At 49.6% G+C, this 20625-nt stretch overlaps 2 protein-coding genes across 2 annotated transcripts in view; both read left to right on the forward strand.

The window, feature by feature from the left end:
* Positions 1–3085: 3085 nt before the first annotated feature.
* LOC311317966 (platelet-derived growth factor receptor-like protein) lies at positions 3086–6564 on the forward strand (the record flags this gene model as incomplete). The annotated part of the gene is made up of 6 exons (XM_084449122.1): positions 3086–3244; positions 3582–3724; positions 3893–4044; positions 4335–4628; positions 4849–4988; positions 6322–6564. 6 exons carry the CDS (start codon positions 3086–3088, stop codon positions 6562–6564), a joined length of 1131 nt encoding a protein of 376 aa, XP_084305248.1.
* A 1010-nt stretch (positions 6565–7574) lies between these two features.
* n4bp3 (NEDD4 binding protein 3) overlaps positions 7575–20625 on the forward strand; it is a 29324-nt gene continuing 16273 nt past the window's right edge. Inside the window, exon 1 of the mRNA XM_084449123.1 lies at positions 7575–7739. The gene's annotated coding sequence lies outside the window, so the exon portion shown is untranslated. The remainder of the gene's footprint in view (positions 7740–20625) is intronic.

Below are 20625 nucleotides of genomic sequence, written 5' to 3' on the forward strand. Positions count from 1 at the left end.
TTTACTAGATTATTATCTTGTAAACGGAGGTACAAGGGCGACAGTAGCCTAATCCTATTAAAACTAAACCAAAAGGGCTGGCCACCATCACCAGGCGACCCTACCCCCATGTTATTATCAATTACTGTGGACAACAGTAGCCTACTGGGCAGCGGAACAATAAAATTGAACAACTTTAATCTAACCAAAGTAATAAACATGCATCCCTGACCAGGACCTGCTGAGCACTTGGACTTGGTATATACGTAGGAATCGGAGTTTTGTCGCTTTATATGGGGGTAGGCTTACTGTACGTTTGTTAATAGAGTGATTACTATCATTCAGCTACTAGATAGGCAGGGTTATCGTACCAAAATATAAACTAAAGACATGTAGGAAGACAAAAATACCAAAAGTCTTTGGTCACCTTAGGTGGTACCGAAATCTGGATGGCCCCCGGACTATAAGGTGAATATTACTCAAACATGATTGATGACAGCAACACCTGTCATCAATCATCAACACAGACTCAGCAGGAGGAAAGCGGCTTTGATGTAAACAGTCTGACTTACGGATTCCCAGTCAAACCATGGTTTTATGAACTCTTATCTGTTCATGGTCACTGAACATGAACTTTGTGTTCACTGCCTGAACTGTTTCTTTGTAATATCGTCTTTTACAAGATTTTGTTCTTGTGAAGTTGTTACATAACAACACCAGTCTCAAAATAAGCAAAGCCCATCAGCGACTCTATTTCCTGCGGCAACTGAAAAAGTTCAAGGTCAGCCGGACAGCTATGAGTCATTTTTACAGATCAACTATAGAGAGTGTGCTCACTTTTTCCATCCTTTTCTGGTACAGCAACACAACCACTCGGGACAGGATACGCAGAGCATCTCAAATCATCGGCTGTCTCGCTGTCTGTCTTCTCCTTCAGAATAGTTAGAAGACTAAACAATTACAGCTGATCCCTCTGATCCTGCTCACCATTTAATTAATCTTCTCCCATCAGGAAGAACATACAGGAGTATTAGATGCACAACAACTCGCTTCGGGGATAGTAGGCTACCTATGCCCAAGCCGGCATCTGAACTTGCACTAGGCCTACCTCACCCACTGAGCAAAGACACGTCTAAAATACGTCTTTTAGATGTCTTTTTTGACTTTTTCGGACGTCCATAGACATCCAATTAGGAGCCAGAGTGAATGTTTTTTTTTTAACGTTCAGATATTGAACCTGTTTTGCACGTCCACAGACGTCTTAGAGGGGTCCAAGCCAGACGTGTGAATATTGAGGGGTCCAGCAGACGAACACACGGGGTTCAGGACCGACGGACGTTATTAAGACATGATCTGAACGTCTCCCTGACGTTGCGTGTTTGCTGGGCAGGCGCGCTCACCTGCTGCACTTTATATGTGATTGTACTAGGCCTACTTGTACTGTATGTGTTGTGTGCTGTTGTTTTGATGTTTATTTGATGTGATGAGCAAACCTGACATTCCTATCAACTTATTGTTGACATGGCAAATAAATTACTGAATTGAATTAACAACAGCATCAAAGTATTTGTAACTGAATGACTGCTCATACTGTAGCTAGATTGGACCAGCTAGTGGATAGCCACCGTCGTGATACCGTTTAATTGCGGTTGTTTGGTTTACTCAAGCGAGATAGCGAAAAGTTATCCTGGATTTGTTGAACTAGCTTCGTAGTACAGGGCCTGAGCACTTGGACTTGGTCCCCAGGTGACAGGAACGATGGTTGCCCACTGCTCCTAGCTGCCCCTGGATGAGGACGGCGTTAGATGGGATACATGCAGGGAACTCTTTCCACCGGCAACACCTGAAGAAAGTTGTGTGCTGTGTTCGCCGCTCACGTGTGTGTGTAATCATTGTCACTGTGTGGCCAGTAAAAAGAGACCCTTGAGGCCCTGGATTAAAAAAATAAAAAAAAAGACTAAATTGAGTGAGTGGGTGTAGGCCTCAATTAACGATTTCTCACAATTAATTTCCTACATGGGGGATAGTGTTGGGTACCTGGGATAGATTTTAGGGTACCATATGGACCTGCTGTAGGGGGGCTATGTGTGGTAAATCTACTATATTGAAGACCTACTACAGTAGCCTACCTACTATGTTGTGGACCTTTTCTGTTGTGGACCAACGAGGCTGTGGTGCTACAGTAGACTACTATGTTGTGGACCTTCTATGTTGTGGACCCTCTATATTCTAGACCTACTATATGTTGTGGACCTTGTGTAGAGGGTTCTTATAGATATGTTGTGCAGGCCTGCTGTAGAACGCCCCAGCTGTGCTGCCAGTCCACTTCACCAGCTAAACAAACAGCCTGAGTTATTCCAGACGGAGTGGCTTCCATCTCTGGGCCCTGATTGGTCCACAGGCCCTTGAAAGGCACCATTGAGCCAGTGAGGAGGAATTTGGGGTTCTAATGCCACTCTCCCAGGAGGAGGAATTCGTGTGATTCTGCTAAACAGCTGACCACTCACTTCGCACGCGCTGCCCTCACTCGCTCCCCTCACTCGCTCCCCTCACTCACTCCCCTCACTCCTTCTCTCTCCATACCTCCCTTCTTCCTTCTTCATTCCTTTCTTTAGCGGTTGTGTTCTCCAGTGAACTGTGTTGAACCTCGTGTACAAGTAATCCGTCGGCCACAAGCATCCATGGTTGTGGCGAGTATGTGGGGGTTGAGGTGGAGGCTGACGTTGAGGGCTCTACTCCTCTGCATGTTAATCCTGGAGTTTGGTGAGTGATTATATTCCCTTCCTGAGGGGGAGTAGGAATTTACATAGTAAGAGGTGTGAGAAGAACATTCTGTGTGAGTCCTACTCCAGAATGAATGTTTTGTAGTGCTGAGGGAAGTCAAGATGCATTGTATTTATTCTGTGTCCTCTATGTGTCCCTGCAACCTCTACCATTGCAACAAAAGGTACATGTACAGTAGCTTAACAGTGACAGATAGTGTTCGGTATGTGTACTACTGTCAAACGTATTCTGGTTCACATGGTCACTAAGCGCTGGCATAACTGGGTTACATGTGAATGTGAATTCTATACAAAATGTGTTTTGCTCTGCAGGACATTGTCAAATGGATGACCCTAAGACCCCAGTGGGGAGGAAGCCCAAGCCCACTAAGGCCAAGCCGGGGCAGAGGGCAGGTAAAGGACCCCGGACAGCCACACCCAAACCCAGGGTGAAAGCCACACCTGCGCCCCCAGCAGCCCAGGGACAGACCTACCTGACGCAGGTAGGGGCCGGACCTCATGTTCAGTTTTACACATGTTGTACACTAATAGGTAGCTAGGTAGAGAGAGATAGAGAGTCCCAAAACAAACGACTTCCACAGTGGTTCAAAAGTGAACTAAGTGTTCCATATGTTGTTTTCCCCTGGAAACCAACCGGAGGAGGAACGCTCTGGAGAGATTGAAATGCTGAATTCATATTCATCCACCGAGCTAAGCAGCACATTTAACCAGAAAAAAAAAACGTTATTCTTTGCAACCAGGACACATTTTAGGACTGTTGTCTCCCCGGGCTAAATCCTTAGATTCCTTAGACTCAAAGTCCACACCTGCTGTTCACAGGTAGTGAACAAAGGGAAGTTCCAGAGGGTGGGGGAGACGCTGAGCGTGCGGGCCGGAGGCACCCTGGAGCTGAGGTGCAAGGGCAGGCCTGTCCAGTGGGGGGTCCCCCCGTACCTGGAGGAGGACGACGAAGGAAGACTCAGGTCAGCCATGACGACAGCACACTGGCCGAATGAACAGAATCAACATGATGCTGCACTTTTTACATAACACTTGCATTCTAATGTGCTTCACAGGTTGACGTGAAAAACAGTATCAAACAAAATCGTGATATTGCATATTCAGCTAGGGTTATTTGTGTTGGTTTGCAGCATTGGCCAGCATGCGAGGTATGGTACCCTGACACTGTTCAACACAACGGGAGCAGACACCGGCGAGTACACCTGCTTCCCAATGTACTGCGAGGAAACCGAGTGCAGGAAGGAGTACGACAAAGCCGTCAAAGTCTTCGTCTTCTTCCCAGGTTTGCACTCCCCTCTGAAATCCTTTACTTTGTATCCTGTTAATCTAGCCTTTCTGTCATCTCTGTTCAACTGTAATGTGTCAAATATTACTGTTGCTGATGAGTAATGTGGCTTTGGCACAGTACAGTGTAAGTTTTGCTCTTTGATCTCTAACAACTCTAACATAAAAGTGTTTTGCCGTGGCCTTCTGACTGGGTGTTCTTGAAAAAGGTCACCCTTCTCTTTTCACATCCTTCTCATTGTTGAATTTAGCAATAGCCTTCATCAACAGCTCTCCCCTCCCACCCAGATCCCCAGGAGCTGTTCGTGCCCTCGGCAGACTACTACAAGGTCGTCCAGCTGCGAACCAATTGGCCGACAGTCCTCCCTTGTCAGGTGACCTCACCGGACGCCAAGGTGACGCTGCACCGGGAGTTCCCGCCGGTGGAGGTGGCGGTAGACGGGGCGGAGATCACCTTCAACGTCAGACGAGGTTTCACCATCCACCGGCCCAAACCCCACCATGCCGGAGCTCTCTTCTGCGTGGCCAGCCTGGGCAACCTCCGCCAGAGCTCCACCAAGTACATGCTCATATACGTCAACTGTGAGTCACTGAGACCAAAAACACTCCATCTTTCTGCAATAGAGTTGTTGCCATACAGTACATAACACATGAAACAAAAAATCAATAAACCACAATAAGAATCAAATTAATCTTTCTAACCACAACCCAACCCATATAAATGACTTGTTTTCAGGTGACACACATTCAAGTGACATATCTTCCTCTCTGTGCCCCTCTTCCCCCCTCTCCTGTGAACCAGACCCCATGGCCCCGCCCAGCCCAGTCATCCAGGCCTCGGCCAGTTCGGTGAGCGCGGGGGAGAACCTGCAGGTCACCTGCACCGTGCTGGGGGAGCAGGACGTACTCATCGACTTCACCTGGGGGTACCCCGGTCAGCAGGTCAGTACCCCGGTCAGCAGGTCAGTTCACCTGGGGGTACCCTGGTCAGCAGGTCAGTTCACCTGGGGGTACCCCGGTCAGCAGGTCAGTTCACCTGGGGGTACCCTGGTCAGCAGGTCAGTTCACCTGGGGGTACCCCTGTCAGCAGGTCAGTTCACCTGGGGTCAGCAGGTCAGTTCACCTGGGGGTACCCCTGTCAGCAGGTCAGTTCACCTGGGGGTTCCCTGGTCAGCAGGTCAGTTCACCTGGGGGTACCCCGGTCAGCAGGTCAGTTCATCTGGGGGTACCCCGGTCAGGTCAGTTCACCTGGGGGTACCCCGGTCAGCAGGTCAGTACCCCGGTCAGGTCAGTTCACCTGGGGGTACCCCGGTCAGCAGGTCAGTTCATCTGGGGGTACCCCGGTCAGGTCAGTTCACCTGGGGGTACCCCGGTCAGCAGGTCAGTACCCCGGTCAGGTCAGTTCACCTGGGGGTACCCCGGTCAGCAGGTCAGTTCACCTGGGAGGTCAGCAGGTCAGTTCACCTGGGGGTACCCCGGTCAGCAGGTCAGAACCCATTAAATTTTGGAGCAGATCTGAATCACGGGCCGGATCCACTAATGAAAACAAAACTTAGAACGAAGCCAGCTACCTGTGTGAGGGTACTAGAGACATGGGGTTTGGACTGGGGTGTGTGGAGGGAGATCCCAGAGTGCACCACATTTCTCCCCGCTGGCTGTGACCCGAGGGGGGCGCCACAGAGCTGGCCAAATACACCCACCCATTCAGATAGCTACTTTTACCTCCGCTCCAGCGAAACACAAGCCGCCTATAAACGGTCCGGACGGCCATTCAGGTCAATGAACTTTTTGGATTAGGATTACACAAAAACTACCAGACTCCTTTTCATGAAACTCTGGTGGAGAGGTGTAGCGTGGGCCCATTTAATTCTGGCGTGCACAGAGCCACAAGACGCATTCAGGGGCGGAGGTCTGTGCTCTCTGAGCACCATTTATAGTTAGTACTGCAATTAAATCACTATAATAGAGGCTTTAGGTAGTATTACTGCTCAGAAACTGACAGCAGGTCAGATGACCCCACTGCATCACTGTACATAATCAACTGCACTGAACATACTATAATTAATCAGCACTAAGTAGCAATAGTCTTTCAGTTGTTAGCTATAGAGCGGTTTTATAACTGTTTCATATCTATGGGAAATAGTATAATGAATGTTTCTCAGCCTCAAACCAACACCAGGGATGCTTTAAGGATAGTATTACTGCTCATCATTTAGTCTAAAAGTGTTAAATGAACATCTCGTGTAATCCTTTGTACTGTGGCTGTGTATTCCAGATCGGCAGACCGCTGTACACCCAGGACAGCGTGAGGCCCGTGGGGGGCGGGGCGGCCCGGCAGCAGTCTCAGTCCATTCTACTGGTGGACGAGGTCCGAGAAGTGGACCAGGGGACCTACACCTGCACCGCCCAGAACTTGGAGGGCTCCAAATCCGCATCCATCACAGTCAAAGTTCTCACAGCACCCAAGCCCACCACAGTTGTCAAGCCCAGAGCTAAACCTAAAGCCAAGAAACCATGAGGGTCAGAGGGTCACTAGACAGCCGTGGTAGTAGTAGCTGTAGTAATAGTAGTAATAGTACTTTATTGATCCCCAAGGGGGAAATTGCACTGTTACAGCATCAAAAGACAACAATTTAACACAGAAGAATACAAATTTACAACAAATACAAAATATAGTCAGAAATCCAAGCATGCAAGAGTGCAGATAAACAAGTTTATAGGTTCCATAGCATGTTTAAATTGTGCAAACATGTTTAAGGCGTGCAAGAGTTTGTAAAAAGTAAATGTACATGTCCCAGACAGGAAGTCTTAGCACCCTCTAAGCTGACTCAGCTTCATAGTATGGCCTTTTCCTATAAGCTAGGGCTGACACATTTTTCCATTGTCTGGCTACGGTATGTATATGTACATGTGTGGTAGTGTCAAGAGTGAGAGAGAGAGAGAGAGAGAGAGAGAGAGAGAGAGAGAGAGAGAGGTGGGCATCACTATCATATGACGATATGGGCCCCACATTTCATAGATTCAACAACAGTAATTTTAAAAATGTTATGTTTTTCTGTTTGTATGAGCAATTAAATCATTATTTGTAATCCTTTTCAAAGTCCAAGTCTTATTTCTCAGCTATTGCAGAGCACACATTTCTAAACATCTAGTGACTGTGTAGACTATTTGTAACCAGACAGGTGTTTTGCCATCAAGGTGCCCAGCAGGTTTCCCAGAAGCTTCTTTCGTTAAGAGGCTCTTGGGCCATTCATTAAGAGCGTTCTGATTGGTCAACTGGTCTGGGCAAGCTCTCTGATTGGTCAACTGAATGGGCTAAAGAGCCTCTTAACGAAAGAAGCTTCTGGGAAACCTGCTTGACGTCCAGATACCACCACTTCCCACTGTTTGAGTAATACGTTACTGAGTCAGTAGATGGCGCTTTGGCTCCACAGCCAGGGGGACAGGGGGGGTTGAACACAGGACACGCTCTGCTCGGGATCTGCCACCGGCTCCTCTTCTGCGCAGTTCAGATCAGAGAGGGAAGACTGTCCCGGGTCCGTGTGCTCCCAGTCCGGCTGTCGTGTGCAGAGTCCTGCCCTATCTTCCTAACTGCTTGGCGGATTGGTTGTAATCAGTAGGTGCATCTATCTATACCGACTTCTACTCAAAGACTGAAGAGTTGACCAAGAAAGATTCCGCGGTAAAATGATGGTGAGCGCCAGTTTTCTATCCTGTTTTGTCTTGTCTTTATTCTGCGTTACGATGCATTTATTTGACTAGCTACATTCCTTCAACTTGTTTCCTCGATATGTGAATGGCATCTTATATTCGTGCAGACTAGCCTGCATAGCTAACGAGCTAATCACATTTCAGAGTCGAGGGACGTTGCTTGTTCATGCTTATCTAGCCAGCAAAGTTGCTACACATTCCTCGTTAGTCCCTTTATCAATAGATATATCCCTTTATTATCAATAGATATATCCCTTTATTATCAATAGATATATCCCTTTATTATCAATAGATATATCCCTTTATTATCAATAGATATATCCCTTTATTATCAATAGATATATCCCTTTATTATCAATAGATATATCCCTTTATCAATAGATATATCCCTTTATCAATAGATATATCCCTTTATCAATAGATATATCCCTTGCCAATTCTCTGCCACATTACGTTGTTTCCTACCAGCATATGTTCTCTTTCCACAGTCTGTTGATGTTCCCTGTCATCTTAAAGATGAGGCTAATCTTCTATCTTTGGATGAAGCAATTAGCCGCGTGTACGTGTGTGTGCGCGTGTGCGTGCGTGCGTGTGCAGCGCGCGTGCCAGTCAGTATAGCGCACCGTATCAGCTCGCCAGCTCTGTAGCCTAATGTGTTCCCTCCATCCATCTCCTCTATCAGCTCTGGTGGTCCAGTGCCCAGAGACCTCTCTCTCTCTCTCTCCCACAGCAGAGCATAGAAGTGGATTTGGCCTGCAGTAAATGTTTGGGTTGGAGGGGGGCTTCCTGGGTCTCTTTTGATGCCTAGGAGTTTGGGGACAAAAGGCTGCGTGCGAGAGTGGGAAGTGTGAGAGCGCGTGTGTGTGGGGGCATCGCAGTCTTTGAAACCGCCAGGCTGTTGTCGTGGAGACCAGAGGCCGCAGCTGACCTCTGAACTATGAAATCGTGGTGCATTGTAGGACAGCCTATCAAGTGATGCTGGTCAGCGTGTGTGTGCGCGCGGTGAGGGACCGGAGGGTCTCTTCACTCAGACTGTGTGTGGGGGTGGAATGTTTCACACGAACAGCGTGACAGACATATGGCTGGATGCTACTCTCTCAAACCACAACAGTGTGAGTCAGCGTGGTGGGCGGAGGAGTGAAACTAAGTGTGCTGTGTCAGGTTGAACTCACTATCCCAAAAAAATGCATCTCTATGTTGGCATCAGGGAGAGGTGGAGAAAGACTTGAAGAGTTCAACAGTTAGAAGATAAAATTAAGGGAGGCATGGGAAGATAGAAATCCCATCTCCTATTAAGTGCCCCCTTCATCAAAGAAAAGATAGTGGGGCGTTGGAAACAAATGTAGAAAAGTTCTGGAGAAGAACTGCCTGGCTGCTTCCCCCTCCTCCTCCCCCTCCTCCTCCCCCTCCTCCTCCTCCTCCCCCTCCCCCTCCTCCTCCTCCTCCTCCTCCTCCTCCTCCTCCTCCTCCTCCTCCCCGTCCTCCTCCTCCTCCTCCTCCTCCTCCTCCTCCTCCTCCTCCTCCTCCTCAACCTCTCCTGCCTTCCCTCATGTCTGATGTCTTCATTCAGCTGTTTGGGTTCCCCACCCAGGGGGTCTGCAATTCTCCACTGGCAGAACCGTGTGTGTGTGTGTGTGTGTGTGTGTGTGTGTGTGTGTGTGTGTGTGTCCTCTCCACTGGCAGCTGATGAAACAGTGATTCTGCAGACTGGGGCTGCTGACCGTTCTCCGCTCAGCACAGCTAAGCAGCAGAGCGTTTAGAAGGGCTCACAGAAGCACACACAGAACCGCTGACATGGGGAGACAGCTACCGGACGACGCGGCCTGAGATGACCTGGAGGTCTGAGATGACCTGGAGGTCTGAGATGACCTGGAGGTCTGAGATGACCTGGAGGTCTGAGAAGACCTGGAGGTCTGAGATGACCTGGAGGTCTGAGATGACCTGGAGGTCTGAGATGACCTGGAGGTCTGAGATGACCTGGAGGTCTGAGAAGACCTGGAGGTCTGAGATGACCTGGAGGTCTGAGATGACCTGGAGGTCTGAGATGACCTGGAGGTCTGAGATGACCTGGAGGTCTGAGATGAGGTCTGAGATGACCTGGAGGTCTGAGATGACCTGGAGGTCTGAGATGACCTGGAGGTCTGAGATGACCTGGAGGTCTGAGATGACCTGGAGGTCTGAGAAGACCTGGAGGTCTGAGATGACCTGGAGGTCTGAGATGACCTGGAGGTCTGAGATGACCTGGAGGTCTGAGATGACCTGGAGGTCTGAGATGACCTGGAGCTCTGAGACGACCTGGAGCTCTGTCTCCTGTGAGTGAGCGAGAGGACATGAGAGCAGCCATGCATACCTCAGGCAAGCAGATGGTGTACCATCGATGTGTGCGTGTGTGTGTGTGTGTGCGTGTGCGCATGCAGGTTCCAGTGAGACTCTATTGCCCCCTCAGGACAGCCAGCTAATCGAAGCGCTAGCCTAATCACCTGCCTGACCTCTCAGCACTCGCTCTCACTCCCTCTCTCTTTCTCACTCCCTCTCTCTTTCTCTCTCCCTCTCTTTCTCACTCCCTCTCTCTTTCTCACTCCCTCTCTCTTTCTCACTCCCTCTCTCTTTCTCACTCCCTCTCTCTTCCTCTCTCCCTCTCTCTTTCTCTCTCTCTCTCTCTGGCTCCTTTGTCTTCCTCTCTGCCTCCCCTGCCTTTCTTTTCTGGGCCTCTCTCCTCTCAGTCTCTCCCCTCTCTTTAGCGTAAGGCCAGTCTATAAGGAGAACTTCTCAGAGTGAGTGGGGGAGAACTCTTCAGCTCTATAAGGGATTATAGAGCTTTCACTGTCTGCTCATCCCTCTCTCTCTCTTTCTCTCTCTCTCTCTTTCTCTCTCTGTCTCTCCCTCCTCTCTCTCTTCCTCGTGATGACCTGATGACCTCGGTCTGTGGCTGAGCCTGCGATTAAAACCTGGTGGTGTTAAGATCAGCAGAGGAGACGCCTGCCTCCACACAGCAGCGCAGGACATGCACCAGCCCCGGGCCTCAGGAAGAGAGGTTTTGGCTAGGCTATCTACCCGCTGGGGGGGTACACAATGGTGAATTTAGGCTTATTACATTACCCCAGGCTAGGTGTCACGTTAGCTTTCTTATGACCTTGTTGCGTAGGCCAAGGTATTTGTTTGCAGAATTCCTTGCAGTCTCTTTGATATAAAGGAACACACGCAAGTCAGTTATTGCTGTACTGCAGGTTTTCCAAGAATCCTCAACTTGCTCCATCAGAGCTTGAGGGCGGTCTTTGGCAATTCATAATCTATTGTAATGTTTTCTGCAGGCCTAACCAATATCATCAAGAAACAAATAGGCCTTTAGGATCAGTCAGGCAAACACCGAAACAACATTTCTAAACACAGTCCTTCCTTGTCTGGGTCAGCCATGTTGCAGCTGGGGAAACACTGTGACCAGTGAGCCTGTTCTCCCCTCCGCCTCCTCCGCTGGGTTTCTCTGGCCGTAAGAGTGCAGGACAATGGGCTTATCCTGCCGGGACAGGCAGGGACCCCTGACCTTCACAGGGGGAAGGTCACAGAGGGCTGGGGCGAGGCCAGACCCCGCACTGTGCCTTTTGTCCTGAAATGTCACCAGAACAGTGGCTGCTGGACGGAAATATCCTGTCTCTGTCGCCAGACTCTTTTCTGGTCCTGGTTCTGATTTGTGGTCATATGGTCACTAGTCCACTAGTCAGTGGTCCACACTGCACAATAGACTGAATAGGGGATTTTAGACAGGTCCTATCTTCTCATCACATTTTCCACTGAATTGTTGACATGCTCTCATAGATCTCATTCTGTTATGTTCTCTGTGTGTGTAGAGCACTTTGCTGTTATCCTTATCCGTGGCATGCACTCTGAATCACCATGGTGTGCAGTACAGAGGACCATGAGTCAACGCCTGGTTCCAGAGTCAGCTCTCTGGCTAAGTGGCAGCCATCCAAGCTGGCAAAACAGGATCCTGGCTTGTTGTGTAGTGGTATTTAGCAATCACATCCATTTCCCAAACAGAATATCACAACACAAAACTGCTTTCCTAAACCAATCGTCTTATATTAACTAGATCTCTACTGGGAAAAAAAAAAAAATCCAATATACAGATTGAGCTCTAACGCCCGTGAAAATGCTTTACAGCGATATCACCCGGAGTCGGGATTCCTGGGACAATCTTCAGTCCCCTGAGTACCGGGACCGATTAAAAAACGGTCCGATTCAGTGCTGTGCACAGGTCTGGGGGTTGAGCGATGGGGCACAGAGGAACGGAGATGTACCATGCGTTGTTACGCAGTGGTCCATTCTCTTTCCCTAAGTGGCTTGTGAGGAAAGGGACTGGTAGGCTGGAGTTACGGTGCGTAAATGCCGCCTGGTTAGTCCTCGATCAGTGCACCTCTTATCCTGGCCCTCGGTGTGGCAGGGTGGGCCAGAGCCCTGGTACCATGGCATTCCTCGGGAATATGGGTATTTTACTGTGGAGTTCTTGGCCCTGACCATGCTGGCCTGTTTCTTTAGAAACGGGTTCAGTAGGAGTACATTTGGCGGTCGTTCGCTCCGCCTAAACCATTATTAAATCAAATCAAACTTTATGTATAGCACCTTTCATACACAGAGGCAACACAGTGCAGTTTACAGAGAGCAATGGGGGGATGGACAGCAGTTCACCCAGGGGCTGAAAAAGTGAGCTGTAAAAATTCTTCCCTGACCTCTCTCAAAGAGACGATGGAGCAAGCTCCTGGGAAATGTTTGTCCATTGGCTAAGAACATTTACAGAGCCATAAACATGGGCTAAATACTTCATAGGAGAGACATGATTATCAGTAGAGTAGATAAATAGTTACAGAGATGTTGCCTACATGGTAGGCCATTTTGTGTTATTCCATAATAGGATATTCAAGTGAATCGTCTAACAAAGCACTTAGGATATTTAAGTGAATCATATAGCAAAGCCCAATGAGCCCTTAGCAGACAGGCTCATAAAGACTGTACTGTAGAGTTAACTAGGTGTAGCCGCTAAGCAGAAGTGGGGAGACAAGGAGCAGAGCCCTGTGGGGCAGAGCTCCACGAAATAAAACAATGGTTACGCACCGTAACCCCGGTTCTATGAGCCGAGCGGAGCCCCACAGGGATTGATCCCTGTTGAACCAGGAAGTCTCGCTGAAAGTTGTATCTTTTGGGAGACGGACGCTAGTAGCACCTGTACTCTGATTGGCCGCAGGTGCGCACATTGTTTCTCTTTTTCAGTGGGCAGAGCTTGCTATGATAGGGTAAACCATGGGGTGGAGCACAGAAGTTACATAGAACTGGGGTTACGGTGTGTAACCGTCGTTTTTTATACAAAGTGTTTAACGGAATTTACATTGACAACGTCTCAAGGTGCGGCTTACCATGCTAGCTAGCTAGCTACAGATAGCCGGCCATTCGCATTGTAGCTTACTGTGGGAATAGTAAGGGCCATCAAAAAGGCAGTTTCATGTAGCCTACTCCATTACACTTGCACCTCACCCCACTGCTAAGGGGTAGCTTATTAGAATTATTTGAACAGGCACTGATGGGCACATGTACTAGTTACATTACATTACAGTCATTTAGCAGGCGCTTTTATCCAAAGCAACTTACAGTACGATAAAAGAATCTGCTAAATTACTGTAATGTGATGTAACTTGTGCAGGTGGCTGTCAGTGCCTGTGAAAATAATTCTAATAAGCTAGTCTCAGTGAGCCATCAGGGTTGATCTGGGGGAACAATATCGCCTATGTTCCCCAGGTCTGGATGTTCCGGTTTCCATCTGACGGTTTGAGGAAACCGAGCAGCCTGTCGTGACGTGAGCGTGACATGATGGACGTGCGAGCGTGTTCTGTTGATATGACCGGTCCCTGAGAGGTCAGGTGGCCCCGTATCCCTCCATGGCTGCCCGGTAGCCGGTTGCGCAATGCTGAATTGCCTAGTCATGGGTACTTAGATGAGGGAAATGAGTCTGGCTCTCTGTCATCTGGTCTCGCCTGTTGGCGACACTGGTAACTGGAAGCAGGCCTGGACTCGTCCGCTTTGCCTCCCTCTCTCTCCCTCCCTCCCTCCCTCCCTCCCCGCATCCCCTACCTTCCCTGACTCCACCAGTTCACATCAAATCGACAATCTGTGGCTTTATCCGAAACAGTCTCCGTGATGAATGATGATGCCAGAGATGATAGGGCAGTTAGTCATAGTGGCAGGCATGTTTTAATGATGCAGGCTAGCCGGGGCTCATTCACTTGTTTTGTCAGCATTCCGCATCACTTCCTCATCTTGTGGTGGAGAATGAGTTGCCCATGAATTCTCCCCTCCTCAGTAACCCCCCCACCCTCCCTCTTATCCTCTTTGCCCATGAATTCTCCCCTCCTCAGTAACCCCCCCACCCTCCCTCTTCTCCTCTCGGCCTGGTCCCCAGATCAGCTCCCTGGATCACATGGCAGTACAGGGTAGAGACAAAGAAAGGAGTAACGTTCACTCTCTCCTGGGCTTGAGGAGAGAACAATCCTCTCTTATTCCTCTCTCCTCAGAAGTGAGCGTCTCTCCAGACAGAGTTCTGTCACCTGATAGGGTGCAGAACCAGTCCGCCCGGCCCACAGAGACGGGCTCACACTCAGGCCGTGGTCCAGACAGTCCACACGGAGAGAGACCTGCAGATCACACACAAACACAACACAACTCGCACAAGCACGCACACACACATTTTTGCTGCTCCTTCACTTCTTTTGGGGTCGTATTCTCTGTCCTCTCTCTCTCTCTCTCTCTGTCTCTCTCTCTCTCTCTCTCTCTCTCTCTCTCTCTGTCTGCCTCCTAACCCATGTCTGATCCTCTGTTATTGTGCTATTATCCAAGAACAAGCAGGACAATGTCCGGCCTTTTGATATTTGCAGGTGGAACCAGACGGTACGTAAATAGCAGGATTCTGGACTGACCGCTCGGGAGGCCTGCTCACATCCCTGGTCCTTTGTGTTGGACCTGGCAGAACAGGTTTGACCACACATGCTAGGATGGGCTCTGTTTGAATACACACAACAAGATGGAGAGTTGACGCGGAGGAGGAAGTAGGAGAGGGAAAAGAGAGGGCTGTGTAGGAGGGTGGCAGGTGTGTCGGACCAACGGGTGCGCTGGTATAGACTGGGCCTGGTGCAGATAGTCCTGGATTAAAACGGACCCGACTTGCACAGGCATTGTCCGATCTTTAGTCAAGAGTGACATCACCGTGCTGTGACCTGCAGGTTAGTGGGCGGGGCCACATTGAAGGGGAGGGGTTATTCCTCTGGCCCCAGACCCAGCAGGCCCCTCCCACCAGGGCCTGGCCTCCATACAGAGAGCGGAAGTCAGGTGGGTGCTACTGTAATCAGTGGCGGGAGCGTGAGAGACACAGAGAGACAGAGAGAGACAGAGAGAGACGGAGAGAGAGAACAGGAGCGTGGGACCAGGACGAGAGACCTGAAGCACAGCTGGATTCACTGACAGGTGAACATTTCCTCCCTTCTTATTTGATTGCCTCTCGTCAAACCGTCTCCCTCGGGTGAATGTTGTCTAAGTTACTGAATGAAGAAGAGCTATATTCCCAATGCAGTTCATTGTTCCCAGATTCTTCCAAGTACAATGGGTATACACTGTATGTTGCCTAACACCGCAAGGCCAGCTGGGATGTATCAGTTCAGGTCGAAGAGCCAACTTCCTCCAGACATTGTTAGTCAGCATTTGGCCTATTGACCAGACTGCATGAAGTGAAATGAATCAGAGCACACCGACTTACTTCGTTTACTAATCTAGAGATTCTAGAGAGGGCTGTGTGGCGGATGGGGTCCTTCCTTGGAAATGACCAGCCCAGGAAGCTCATTTGCAACTGAAATGAATTACACTACGTTAACCTCCAGCTTAATCTTTTTTTCCGAGCTAACGACATCATACTGAGGCAGTTGTCTGTTTACTAGCAAAACGCCCTATCAGGAAAGATCACGTGCCGATGGCCTCTGTTTTTGATCAGTAGCCAATTAGCTAGAGCCCCTGGGGTTTGGGCGACAATACAGGATGATGGGTTTTAAATTCTGGGGACTTTCCCCTCCTCTGTCCTGTTCCCTCAGTGGCCCCCTCCTCTGTCCTGTTCCCTCAGTGGCCCCCTCCTCTGTCCTGTTCCCTCAGTGGCCCATAGTAGACGTCACTGTGGATCCCTGTCCTCTGCTGTTCTCCGTTGTTCCCACGGTTCCAGGACCCTGTAGGGCAAGTTTATGCGTGATTTTTTTTACCAACCAACTTCTGCCATAACCACGCCCCCGCGAGTTTTCATTGGGTTAGGGTTAGGGTTAGGGTTAGGGATAGGGTTAGGGTGTCCAATGAAAACTCGCGGGGGCGTGGTTATGGCAGAACAGTTTGTTGGTAAAAAAAAAGCACGCCAAGTTTATCCACACCGGGATCTGTAGCGAACAGACAAACAACTGCTTACTCACACAATGACAACCGATGGGCCGGGAAGTAAGGGCAGGTCACATCAGATCCAGTGTGTCTAGCGCCTACCGTCATCCTACCATCATCCTACCATCATCCTCCTCACCCTCATGCTTACCACCTCTATCCATCCGCTCGTGTTGCTGAAAGGTTGTGACTGGATGAAGCTGGACCTACAGCAGATAGACGCTCATCGAAAGTCTGCTTTGCACGTAACCCTTAGATAAGACTGATTGTGTGTGTGTGTGTGTGTGTGTGTGTGTTTTGTACATTTATTTTATCGAGGTAGAGTTCACTGAGAACATTTTCTCTTTTCCAGGATGCGGCCTCGGAGTGTGTGTGTGTGTGTGTGCGTGCGTGTGTGTGTGCGCGCACACCTGTGTGTGTGTGTGTGTGTGTGAGAGAGACAGAGAGAGAGTGTGTGTGTGTTTGTGTTTAACCGAGACTCAGTTCAGGTGTGTGGGCTGGCTAAGGTGGGAACTGTTGGAATCTCTGTAATCTCAGAATAGTGACTCCTACGTGAACCGCTCCTGGAAAACAATGGAGCCTGTTTTACACAGAGCATCAGTGTTCAGGTTCCCTCTGCCTCTGCCCTGTCTCTGGAATGACGTTAATAAGAGGTTTCACGCTGTCCTGCCCTCTTTCGACTGTATAAGCCAGTAGTCTGGGACTGGGGCTAACTCTCGTTACTCTTTCGGCTCATGTTGGTAGAATTATCTCTCATTATGCGCCTGCCCTGTATCACTAACCCTGAACCGTTCCCATGAGAACCAAAGACGCACCAGGTTATTTGACTGTCATCACCGGCCATAGGTCCTAAACACTGTTTTGGGTGCAGAGAGACCACGGCGCAGGAGTTCATCCGGTCTAGGAAAGCCCCGGGGTCCTACTGTAGGTCTGCTCTGTGCAAAAGAGGAACCGCGGGTGCCCGTGTGACCCATCTGTCCCGGCACGCCCAGGGTCGGGATTAGAATCCGCGTCTGCCGCTCGCGAAGGCGGACGGCGCTGACGGTTGCGCCGACGGGGACGTCCCTCTGGGTGAGTTTCACTGGCTCCTCCGCTGTTTCGCTCGGCTACACACACACACACCACAACGTTCTCCTATCAGGCCTGCTGGCCGTCCACCAGTTTTCCGACAGATGAGATCTCAACGGCCGCATTAATAATTACCTCGGGAGAAATGCGAGGAATGCGACTTTGTTCTCTGGCACGCACCCCGTTCCCCAGGCGCCGTGTTCCCTCCTGTCCTCGGCTGGCTGGCTGTTGTTGAACCCTGTGTTGAGCGATTGGCGAACGCTCTCTCTCTCTCTCTCTCTCTCTCTCTCTGGGCCTCGGCTGGCGGCCGAGGTGAACAGAGCGCAAACAACAGGGCAGGGCTGAGGATGAAATCGCCGAGTCGCTGCTTTTTATTTGCTCTCCCACACAGATGCCGGCCAAGTTGTGCGGAGATAGCGGCACGTTTAGCTGATTATCTCTTGGCCGGCGAGGCCTGTACTCTAGATGTTGTACAGTTGAGATGAAGCAACTCGGACGAATGCTAAACTATGCCATAGCTACGTCACCCCTTGTCTCCATGCAACCAGGGGTGAAAATTTACTTTTTGTCTCACGGTGAGTCACCTGCCAAGGGCAGTGTAGATTAAAAAATCTACCGGCCAAGTATATATTTTTTTCAGATAGCCTTCCGAAATCTAGAGACCAATTGGAAATTTTACCTGCATTTGGCCGGTGGCAGGTGTTAATTTCCAGCCCTGCATTGCAACCGTGCGTGACTCCAACCACCGGCTCTATACTTTGCGACATCACGAAGGAAGACTGTAGGATGCACGGGGGGGTGTCTGTTTGTGTCATGATGACGTCTCCATCAAGCCCGGTCGTATGCTCTCACAAGTGTTCACTAATGATTAGATTAGACACAGGATTACCCCGGATTACCACTCTGAATAACTGCTCATTAAACTCTTGCTCGAGTTTCACAGTGCGAGATTCATGGAGAATGTTTTATATGGGGGAGAATCTCTGTGGATAAAATCACAGGTTGATTGGCCAGTGGGCTGTGTGTGTGCGTGTGCATATGTGCGCCGTTCGTGTGTGTTGTGTGTGAGAGATTGTGTGTGTGCCAGGGGCAGCTGGAACACTCTTTAAAACAACACTAACACCACAAGGTCAGAGAGGGACACATATGTTATAAACACTAATCAGGGCTAAGTACACATAGCCTCCTGCCTTCCCTCTGCCTTCCCTCTCCCTAGTGCCTCTCTCTCTCCCTCCTATCTTCTAACCAGGTCCAGTAGATGCCCCACTGTCACCAGCAGACCTCCCGAAGTCCGATAGATACCCCTGTGTCTACTGTGGATGTCGTAGCATGTCCGTAGAATATTCTTTCTCCTATGATGCTTTTAGCCTCTCTCACTCTGAAATGTAATTTAATGCAATGTATTGCTTTATAAATGTTCTTAGCCGGTAGACAAACATACTCCAGGAGCTTGCTCGATCGCCTTGTTGAGAGGGGTCAGGGAAGAATTTTTACAGCTCACTTATCTGGCCCCCGGGTGATTACTGTTTTTTTTCTTCCCTCTGGAATATGTAGAGAGTGGGTCGTATGCCCACCTCCCTTGTTCTCTGTAAAGCGCATTGTGTTGCCTCTGGGTATGAAATGCGCTATACAAATAAAGCTTTGATTGATTGATTGATTGATAGCGTGAACCCGCAAATCCTCACACAGAAAAACACACCGTCAAATAGCAAATATATCCACCGTAATAACAGGCCCAGACGAACCTGTATCACTAGCCCCAGCCACATAGTCAGCAGAGCTGCTGTTTCCAATGCCACCTCTGCGCTCTGCGAGGCCTGAGAACCAGTTTGGCTGCTCTGTAATAGAATCGGGACGAATCCCCTTGAAAATGAGAGGAATGTCTCCTCAGAGCCAGCAGGTTGTTCTCATCCTCACATTCCTCAGTGTCCTGTTCTGGCTCTCGGTAAAAATAACCTGAGGTAACGCGTCAGTAGACGACTGCACCCACGGCTGTGTGTCCGTCCACAGCGGAGACAGGTGATGGAGCATTGGGTCTTGAGAGACAGAGGAAGAGACAGGACTGTTGTTGTTTGTGTCCCTTGACATCCAAGGGGGAAGAGGTGTGTGTGTGTGTTGGGGGGGGGGGGGTTACTGTAATACAAGATGGAGATAAAGAGGTGTGGTGTTGGCTGTAGCCCTCAGAGACGATAGCTCTCCTGGCGTCAAACACTCAGACACAGGCTCACATTCATACACACACACACACACACTATTTGCTCTCCTTGCTCTTTGTCTGTATGGGGTGCATTCCTCTCCTAACCTCGGCCGTGGCAGTAGAACACAGTCTCAGTGTGGTGCTCCCAGTAAGGGCCTGTACCCCACAGCCAGCGAGAGCACAGCCCTGCGCACCAAGACCGCCCCAGACACGACCCACTTGACCCGCACAAAGAGACCCAGCGGACGTCAATGGAGTCAGTGTGAGGCCGAACACTAGGCCTTCAGCCCGACCAGCCAACATGGCTGACCTCTGGAGATTGAGCCATGCTTCATATATCACACGCGCACACACGCCATGACTGCGCTGGCCTAGGCCGTGACATAAAACCAGCTTTCATCTGACAGACGGCCGAGAGGGGTTTAGAATTGAGATTAATTAGCGTTCCTGACCAGAATGACTCCTGTCTTTATCACATAACATGGGAAAATGGCTGAGCACAGAGAATGAATAAGCTCCTCTCAGACACGCGCAGAAAGGGTGATTTACAACCCAAGTTTTGGACGTGTTCTTTCAGGGGAGTGGCCTGGGGCGTCTGTGGTGGGGGAGAGGAGTGTGTGGTTCTGTCTTACATCTTTAATGAATAACAAACTGACAGTTAGGCTAGAGGATGCTGTGTATGCGCGCGTGTGTGTGCGCGTGCGTGTTTGTTCACTGCACTGCTGTGCCCTGGAGCAGAGCCAGTCTCACTCATTATAGCCTGCCGCGTTACAGGCCATCTCAGAACACACACACACACACATTCGGCGGTGCTTTTGTGTCTCGCGCCTGCTTGGCGTTCTTCCTGCTCGGCCTGCTGCTCTGCTCGTCTGTCAGAGCGGCCTGTCATGGGAGCCTCCTCAGACAGCGCTAGACATGGAAGAGAGAGCATTCTGGGCTCCAATGCTTTGTATACAGCTCCAGTGCTTTGTGTCTGCATGACAGTGTTATGATTATAGAATAGGGCAAAATATCATTGTTTTATGCGCATTATAAAAATAAAAAAATCAAGTGAGGTTGTTGACAACCCTTTCAAGCGCACCTCTGGCTTAGCTTCCATGCCTTGTATAATCAGTGTCTGTGTGGGTGTTTCAGATGTAACCCACAAGAGTGTCT

The sequence above is a fragment of the Borostomias antarcticus genome (assembly GCF_949987555.1).
Source record: "Borostomias antarcticus genome assembly, chromosome: 14".
In the NCBI taxonomy this organism is placed as follows: domain Eukaryota; kingdom Metazoa; phylum Chordata; class Actinopteri; order Stomiiformes; family Stomiidae; genus Borostomias; species Borostomias antarcticus.